Source organism: Pteropus alecto, unplaced genomic scaffold (genome assembly GCF_000325575.1).
Source record: "Pteropus alecto unplaced genomic scaffold, ASM32557v1 scaffold75, whole genome shotgun sequence".
Lineage (NCBI taxonomy): Eukaryota > Metazoa > Chordata > Mammalia > Chiroptera > Pteropodidae > Pteropus > Pteropus alecto.
Genome location: NW_006440638.1, coordinates 28,546,900 through 28,555,481, shown reverse-complemented (window position 1 = coordinate 28,555,481; position 8,582 = coordinate 28,546,900). Strand labels below are relative to the sequence as shown.

At 50.7% G+C, this 8,582-nt stretch overlaps 1 protein-coding gene across 1 annotated transcript in view; it reads left to right on the top strand.

The window, feature by feature from the left end:
- Window positions 1–3,196: 3,196 nt before the first annotated feature.
- The window catches only part of OXTR (oxytocin receptor), a 17,188-nt gene continuing 11,802 nt past the window's right edge, over window positions 3,197–8,582 (top strand). Inside the window, exon 1 of the mRNA XM_006917574.1 lies at window positions 3,197–4,265. Within this exon, the coding sequence (XP_006917636.1) occupies window positions 3,347–4,265 (919 nt within the window). The 5' untranslated portion in view covers window positions 3,197–3,346. The remainder of the gene's footprint in view (window positions 4,266–8,582) is intronic.

Genomic DNA, 8,582 nt, shown 5'->3' with positions numbered 1-8,582 from the left:
CAGGGTAAGGGAGCATGTCTTATTCATTGTGAGAAGTCTTAAAGGGGACCTCACAGTAAATATCACCTCTCTCCCCTGCCCAGCTTCTGCGCACATTGAGAAATAAAACAAGAAAGGAAACGGGGATCAAATTATTCACTTTTTTTTTTTTTTCCAGATGAAGGCTAAATGAGAACTTAGCTTTTGCATGAGACCAAATGATCCTGCTAAGTGAATCCAGAATTCAGCCGAGGACTGGACAGGCCTCCCCATGCAGGCTGGAAGAGCCCAGCCTGGAGTAGTGGCCCCGGGAAACCTGTTCGCTGCAGGCAGCTCTCTTCCAGGGGAGAGAGGGGCAGGCTTGGTTCTGCAGACCCAGTGTTTTCCTTCCCAAATTTGCCAATCAGGGTGCTTAGGGAAAACCCCTTTTCATCCAGCCATAATGGGTTTTACCCCTTAGAATTAAGCTCTCAGGTGGTATAGATGATAAAATTCCAGAAAACCAGAGGAATGATATCTCAGAGATTATTCTGACCAAGCCCTCTCAGTTTACATATAGGGAAATGGAGACCCAAGGAGAAGGTCAAGGTCATGTAATCCTCATCTGAGTGGTCTGTAACTTGAATTTGTAATTTGTGTGACAGATACGATTAATATTGTTAAAAACAAGACAACAGGCCCCAAATGGAATCACTTATGCTAAGTCTCATGTCATCAAAACGAGATTTAACTTAATTATAGTTTCAGCTCTCCCAGAAAGGGAATCTTAAACCAGTCAGAAATTACCTGATCAGCACTAGTTAGGTTATCTGCCTGATAAACCCATCATCTCCTAGAGGGAAAGTAATTCCTTGCAACAACCAATCTACTTTTTCATGTAGTTTAACTTGCTTGTTCCTGCTCATTTCTGCCTGTATAGCTTCCTGGAGAATCTATTTGTACAGCTTCTCTGAGCTGCTTTCTATAGGCTAGATTGGGTGCTCCCTGATTGACGAATCATTGAATAAAGCCAACAAGACATTTAAAATGTACTTGATTTTTTTTTTTTTAAAGCAATATTATGACACAAATCCCAAGGGCAAGAAAAAAGACAACTCTTGCCTCTCACCCCTTTTTCATAATGCTGTGGGAATTCCCAGGCCTGTCCTGGAATGCTCATTCCACTAGAACCCTGGGACCAGGGCTGAAAGGGTCTGTCCCCTGGGTTTCTGGGCTCTGGACTGTAATTGTGGATTCAGGAAACCGGTCCTTGGCTAACTCAACTCTCTCCACACAATTAAAAGATGGAGAAGGGAAATGTCCGGAGGAAACATGTATTTAATAAATTTTAAAGAGCTCTGATCATTTTTTGAATCCTCACTTTTTTTTCTGCCTTATTTCTTGGTCATTGTAAATTACTCCAAAAACGATTTTAGAGTAGAAAAGGAGCTGGAAGTCAGAGAAGCAGTCTTTAACATCTAATCTTCCTTTGGCACCATTCAGGATTTTAATTTTGAAGCATGGCAAGGAGGCATAAATGGCTTTGGGCCTCAGATGAGCAGAATCACTTTAAAATGAAGATAGATTTTTTTTTTTTTCTTGAGCTCTTCCCCTAAAACTACCTAAAGAATCAGACCTTCCCGTGCTGATTAGAACAGAAGGCATTTCTAATTCCTCATGAATGGGAACAAGAAAAAAAGTATTCCAAAGCAAGGATTTACTTGAATTCACCGCTAAATCCACCACATAAGCTCCTGGGAGAAAAAAAAAAAAAGTGCCGAAATTAACCTGATGTTTGGGAGATATCAGTTAAATGCTTTTGTAACTTCATCACCATCTACTCAGGGGAAAACACTGCTATTCAACCTCCTATTGCCTGAGAGTCTGGCGCTTCTAAACCAAGAAAGGAAGAAACCAAGCGGGTTATTTATGAGCTCCTTCCCTCCTGCAGTTTTAAGCCGCTGTGAAATAAGGCTGTTTGTTACCGCCAAGAGGCCAACGCTGGGCCAGTTAACCCGGCTCTGTGGGAGTCGGCGCTGCCTTCCTCTCGCGCCCCCCAGCGGATTCCTGTGGTGCTGCAACCCCGGCCACCCCTGCAGAAAAGCGGACCACCAGCAGACAGCGCCGCATGCTGCCGCGGTCCGCGCGCACAAACTAGGTGGTGCTCCTCGCTCGCCTTCTGCCGAGGCTCCAGAGTTCGAGACCTCAGCATACTATCAGACTGGGTTCCAATAGCAGCTACTCCAAACTGGGCGGTAAGCGCACGTATCTTTGGTGCTGTCCGCAGCGGTGCAACTTCCCCCGGAGCCAACTTTAGGCCAGTCTGTGGACTCGGTGTGGGTAGCTGGGTCCTGCTCGCAGGTGGATGGGAACGCCTGGGACTGATGGGACCATCGAGACACAAGTGAAAGTGGTAGGGTGCCTCGCGCTTCTTTTTCCTGAAGGCGCGCAGGGTGCCCCGAGAGGTTGTAAAGTGCTTGGGATCGAGATGCTGAGCCCTTGACTGTAGGGGGCTGAGACGCGCGTCAGGTTCCTGAACCTTAGAGGCTGCTGGGCTGGGGAGGCTTCCTGCGGGAGGTGTCTAGGCCTGGGAGGATCCCCACGGGAGGGGTATTGGGAACAGCTGTTGGGCGTCCTGGGGGATAGATATTGAGGCAAGAGTTCCTCCAGGAGGGGAAACTGGACTTGGGTTCCAAGCAGCTGCTGTGGAACTTCGGGGTTTGGGGGATGGCTGAGTGTCTTAGAAACAGGAGGTTGGAGGATGGTCCTGAGCTGGGGTTCCCCAGTCAAGGGCTGTTGGGGATCTCTGGAGGAAGTAACTGCAGTAAGGTTTATTAGGAAAGATGACTGGTTTGGGAGTCTCGCGGGAGGTGCTGTGCTGAGGGTCCTGGGGAAGCGGGCTAGCTAGTTTGGAGATCTAGGGGAGATTGCTGGTTTAGGACTCCCAGTCTCGGAAGAAAGTGGCTGATTATGACTCTCCTCTCTCCTTCAGTGGAAGCGACTGGGTATCTGATGGAACTGACTGCCCGGTAGATTTGCTCTCATTTCCAGAGGCTCAGAGGAGCTACCTAAAACGAGGGTTTCTCGGGTGGCGGCTGAGCAATCCCGGGGGCTGGCATTTGTGCCCCGAGTCCCAGATGACTTGGGGTTCCTAGGAAGGGGACACCTGCACCGCCTGTGTGTTGAGAGGGAAACGCGGAGATCTTTTCAAGTCCTTCGGGTTTCGTTCCAGGGTTGGACCCAGCAGATCATTCTGCGGAGTCTTGGGGAGTGGAACTCCAGCCGCCCCCTCCCCCCAGGCACGCCACGACGGTGCGTCGGGCCCCGCCCCGTCGCGCCAAGCCTTAAAGAGCACCCAGGCCAGGGGTGCACGGTAGTGGCCACCGTCATGGAGGGCGCGCTTTTGGCCAACTGGAGCGTGGAGGCGGTCAATGGGAGCGCGCCACCGCCGGTGGTCGAGGGCAACCTCACCGCCGGGCCTCCGCAGCGCAACGAGGCCCTGGCGCGCGTGGAGGTGGCGGTGCTGTCCCTCATTCTCTTCCTGGCACTGAGTGGCAACGCGTGCGTGCTGTTGGCACTGCGCATCACGCGCCACAAGCACTCGCGCCTCTTCTTCTTCATGAAGCACCTAAGCATCGCGGACCTGGTGGTGGCCGTGTTCCAGGTGTTGCCGCAACTGCTCTGGGACATCACCTTCCGCTTCTATGGTCCCGACCTGCTGTGCCGCCTGGTCAAGTATCTGCAGGTGGTGGGCATGTTCGCTTCCACCTATCTGCTGCTGCTCATGTCGCTCGACCGTTGCCTGGCCATCTGCCAGCCGCTGCGCGCCCTGAACCGCCGCGCTGACCGCCTGGCTGTACTTGCTACGTGGCTGGGCTGCCTAGTGGCTAGCGTGCCGCAGGTGCACATCTTCTCACTGCGCGAGGTGGCTGAGGGCGTCTTCGACTGCTGGGCGGTGTTTATTCAGCCGTGGGGCCCCAAGGCTTATGTTACGTGGATCACGCTCGTCGTCTACATTGTACCGGTCATCGTGCTTGCCGCCTGCTACGGCCTCATCTGCTTCAAGATCTGGCAAAACTTTCGGCTCAAGACCGCAGCGGCCGCGGTCGAGGGGCCCGAGGGCGCAGCGGCGAGCAGCGGGGAACGCGCTGCCCTAGCACGCGTCAGCAACGTCAAGCTCATCTCCAAGGCCAAGATCCGCACAGTCAAGATGACGTTCATCATCGTGCTGGCCTTCATTGTGTGCTGGACGCCATTCTTCTTCGTGCAGATGTGGAGCGTCTGGGACGCCGATGCACCCACGGAAGGTAGCACCGGCGGGAGATAGGGAAGAGCGCGGCGGGGCGGCGCCCTGGCCCTGCAGCTTCCTATTGTCCAGGGGTCTGGGGGCCTCTTGCGGGAAGAAGCGGGTTTTGGAATCCTGCAGAGCACAGTGCTTTCGGCTGCGCATAGGGTGTGCGATTCCTTATTACAGACGAGGAAACCGAGGTTCAAGTGACGACTCGCTTTTCCACTTGGTCAGCGAGTGTTGGAGGTAACTTCAGAACCCGGGCCCCAGCTCAAGGTCCTTCCACTATAAATTCACTTTATGTTAAACTTTCACTTTGAGTTCAAGTCAGCCTGAAACCACGGGGTCTGGTTTGGATAAGAGCAGCAGGAGATGGGCGATTCGATTCATCCAACAAAAGGTAGAGAAAGTACTGGGCAGGGCACCGTGGAGAGGTGAACTCTGGCTTGGTGGGGCTGTAGAGAGGCAAGTACCACAGCGGAGTGCCAGGCGGGCTTGGGGACAAGGGTAGGGGGTTGGGGGTTTGCTTCTGGTGAGGGTAGTGGGGGAAGGGAAGGGAGCTGGGATGCAAATTTTCCGATTTGTCCAGGTTTGAGTGATTTCTATAGGCGGGGAACTCAGGCTTCCGGTTGGAGGACTTGGGGGTGAGGGGAAAGTCAGGGTTGAGGGTGCCAGGGTCCATTGTCCAAGCTTGCCTGGTGTCTGGAACACTAGTAGGAGAGGAAGGAAAAGAATGGAGTGATTTGTGTGGAGGGAGCTTGGGAGAACAGAGTAGGATGGACCTGGAGACTTGGGGCTTGTAGCTGGTACTGGGTGGCTGGGAGCTCCAGGCAGTTGTGGCCTCATTGTCTACAATTTACAAATAGCAAGAGGGAGTAATCAGTGGTGGTGAATGACTTAAACCTTTTCGTTTGAGGGTAAGCACATAACACTACACTGGGATGCCAGGGACTCAAATGCTTGTAAGGAGAGACCAAGGGGTTCACTTTCACCCCATCTACCTTTGAGACAGTACACATTTTCGTGTTTCCAGATATAATCATGACTCTCCCAACAGTCTCAAATATAACCATCCTAAAGAAGCTGAAATCACCATTCAGCTGGATGACTTTGTGTTGCTCTATTCCCCAAACCACAGACTCCTGGCTCTTGCAGCCCTCCCAATTAGCCTAGAGTTTGTGTTAGTGGCTAGGGAAATTGTCATTCAATATTATTCATTAAGCACCTGTGGTATACTATGTGGGGCGAGGATTGCTGTGAGGACTCAGCAAAGCCAGCCTGGCTTCATCATGCAGCCTCTGGTCACACCTTACATAGGAGCTTCAAGGATCCAGAGAGAGAGGGGACAGCACAGCAAATCAGAGGTAGAGCATCAGCTACATCTGGGGTTTTCTGTCCCCCCCACCTCTATTTTTCCCTGCACCAGATTTCATCTGAGGGCCACAAGTAGGGAGTTGGGTTAGACAAAAGACAGAAGTAATGGCTTATAAGTAAGGCATCAGGCCACCCTTGTTTCCTTGACAGGCTCCAAAGAGACCAGACCCAGGTCTTGAAGAGCTCAAACACCAGGCCTTGAGTGAGACTGTTACTCCCTTAGAGCAGATACTGGGGAGACCTGGGATCTAGTCCTCCCTTCAGCCCTTACCAGCTGTGGGACTTTGGGCGAGGGGTCTCCTCTTCCCCTTGACCCTTAGTATCTCACTTTTAGGGTGAGGACATTTCAGCATTCTGTTCACTCATTCAGCAGGTATTCTGACTCTTCTCTCTTCGCAGCCCCCTGACCTCTCTCATTCATTTTTCTCCCTGGTGATTTTTCTCCCTTCTTCTTGCCCCACCCCCTCTTCATATGACTTTTTGTCCATCTCCTCATCTGCTTTCCTTTCTCACTTTCCTCCCTAAAGATCAAGAGTATATGGTCAACACACATGTCATAATCACTCAAAGAAGTGGAGATCTTTTCTACACTTCAAAAGAACATCAAGCAATTCATTTTTCTGTCTTAAAAATAAGACAAAAGGAAATGGAGAGAGTGCCACCAGAAAAAGTAGGGGCCAGAGGCTTTTGGGCGGACATATGGTCCCCTGGGCATTTCTTGGCGTGCGGCCCCTAGAACAGAGGGCTCCAGGAACGGGATAAAAAACGGACTCGTGGAATCTCAGGCCTTATTTCCTTTAGCTCTTTTTCTTTTTTCTAGTTCAGAGGAAAGGGTGGATATCATGTGAGAAACCAGGTCCTCCTCCCATTCTGTCCTGGGAGCTCTCAGAAGAGCACAAATGCAGACCACAGGGGATTCTGACTACGCTGCTGCTGGCACCCCCACTTCCCCACCCACAGCGTGTTGCCAGGAGCAGGTGCCCAGTCCATGTGAGAGGCCCATCAAGCACAAAGGACTTGGGCTCTGGCCACCAGCCTGGCCAAGGTGTGCAGGGTTCTGAGTCGACGTGAGCTCAGCTAGAAGGCACGTCCTGTGCCCACTTGACATTAATCTGGATACTTGCAAGTAGCAGGCCGGGCCATCAGAAATGATGGTGTTTACAATCACCTTGGAGTTATGACTCAGTCTAGAGGAGGCTATTAGCAAGTGTTAAGGAAAGAATAAAAGGGAGACACACTTGAGCTACTCAGGAGTTGTTGATCAACAAAGTGGAATTAATGCACAGCCCCCACTTTCCAAGAGGAAGAGAATTAACAGGAGATGTGAAATAGCTAGATCAGGGCCCCTTGCTCTGCTCATCTCCTGGAATGTAGATCCTGGAAGGTCAGGGAGTGTTATAAACAGTGTGATATTCTCCAGGGAAGCCGGGGGCAGACAGGCTCAGGCTGAGGCAGGAGTGGGGCAGAGACGGGATATCTTCCTCCCAGTTAGCTTTGTCATGAAAACCTCTGGAAGAACAGAACAAGGAGTTCCTTAACCACTGGCTAGCATAATTTCTCCGTCCACTCTGTTAGCCCCTGATCTGTAGCTCTCCCTTGTCCAACTTCTCTCCTTCAACCCCCTTCCCCTTCATTCACACCACACACTGCCTTTATGGGTTTAGAGCTCACCTTATTTCAAAAATAATTAGGTGGGGCACTAAGATTCAGGTGCTGCATCGAGATAAAGTAGATATAAGGAAACATAAATGAAAGGGAAAAAAGATGATGATGACGACGACGACAACGACAACAAAACAACAACGGCTCTGTGTGTGGAGGTGAGATACACATGGGACTTCCTTTTCATCAGATCCAAAGCAAAGAGGAAAACTCTCAACTTTAGTATTTGCATTGTTCAGAAGAAAAAACAATGAGAGGGAAAAAAAGGAAGAGAAGTATCGTGGTAATTTAATAAGATCTCCTTTCAGTCATGTGCTGTTGGAGCCCTGATTTGGTGAGACTGTAGAAAGGCTGAGACCAGACACCCATGCAGGTTTTGACAAGCCCCACATGTATCCTTCAGAGTCAGATTCCACAGTCAAAGGCTTGGCACCAACCTTTCCCCTTGAACTCAGTGAAATGGGCTTTGATGCTAGTTCCAAGAACTCTAGCCCTGGGCTAGTTCTAAGGGAGAAGGTAGAGAGGGGTGGGTTTGTATTTCCAGGGGTTGGTAGATGCTGGTTGGGTTTGGTGAAGTTGATTTTGAGTCTCTGTCTGTAGTTTTCCATTTCCTGTGTGTGCCTTGTGAAATGCTTAGTCCAGTGAGCAGAGATGAGAGAAAAGGTGGGCAAGTTGGCAGATGGTGTGCGTGCGGGTGGTGCCTGTGCGCACCAAGCAGTAAGTGTGGCTCCTGTCTAATCTCCATTATCAGGTGCCCAGAGCTAGAGGAGGAGCTTTCGAATTAAAAAACAAACAAACAAATCAAACAAACACACTTCATAGATGAGTCATATTTATCTTTCAGAGTAGTCCCCCTTTCTCTCAAACTCGCCGATTTCCACAGGAGCAAGCAAATGCCTAGAGAGCGTAGGGCGGGGACCTCCACTGCATAGGCCAAGGCAGCAGGAGGGAGCTGCAGAATTCTAGACCACATATGCAGGGATTCTGGCCGGTGTTTGGAGCCTGCCCCACCATTTTCTCCTGTGTGTCCTTGTGCAGGTTGTTTCACCTCTCTGACCCTCAGCTTCCTCCTGTGTATAAGGAAGATAGCAAAGCCTACTCATGGAGTTGTTACGAGGATGACATGGCAGTGGGGGCCACATGATCAGTGTCACTCTTCTCCCCTCCCCCCATTCTAAAGGTTAAAAGTCTTGTTTGCATTTTTGAAATTGTCTTCGAGATTTTGGCAGTTATTCCTGAGGGAGGAGATGGACATTTTTCTCTTGAGATCCTGGATACAGGGAGGTGGTGGGCGGGGGTG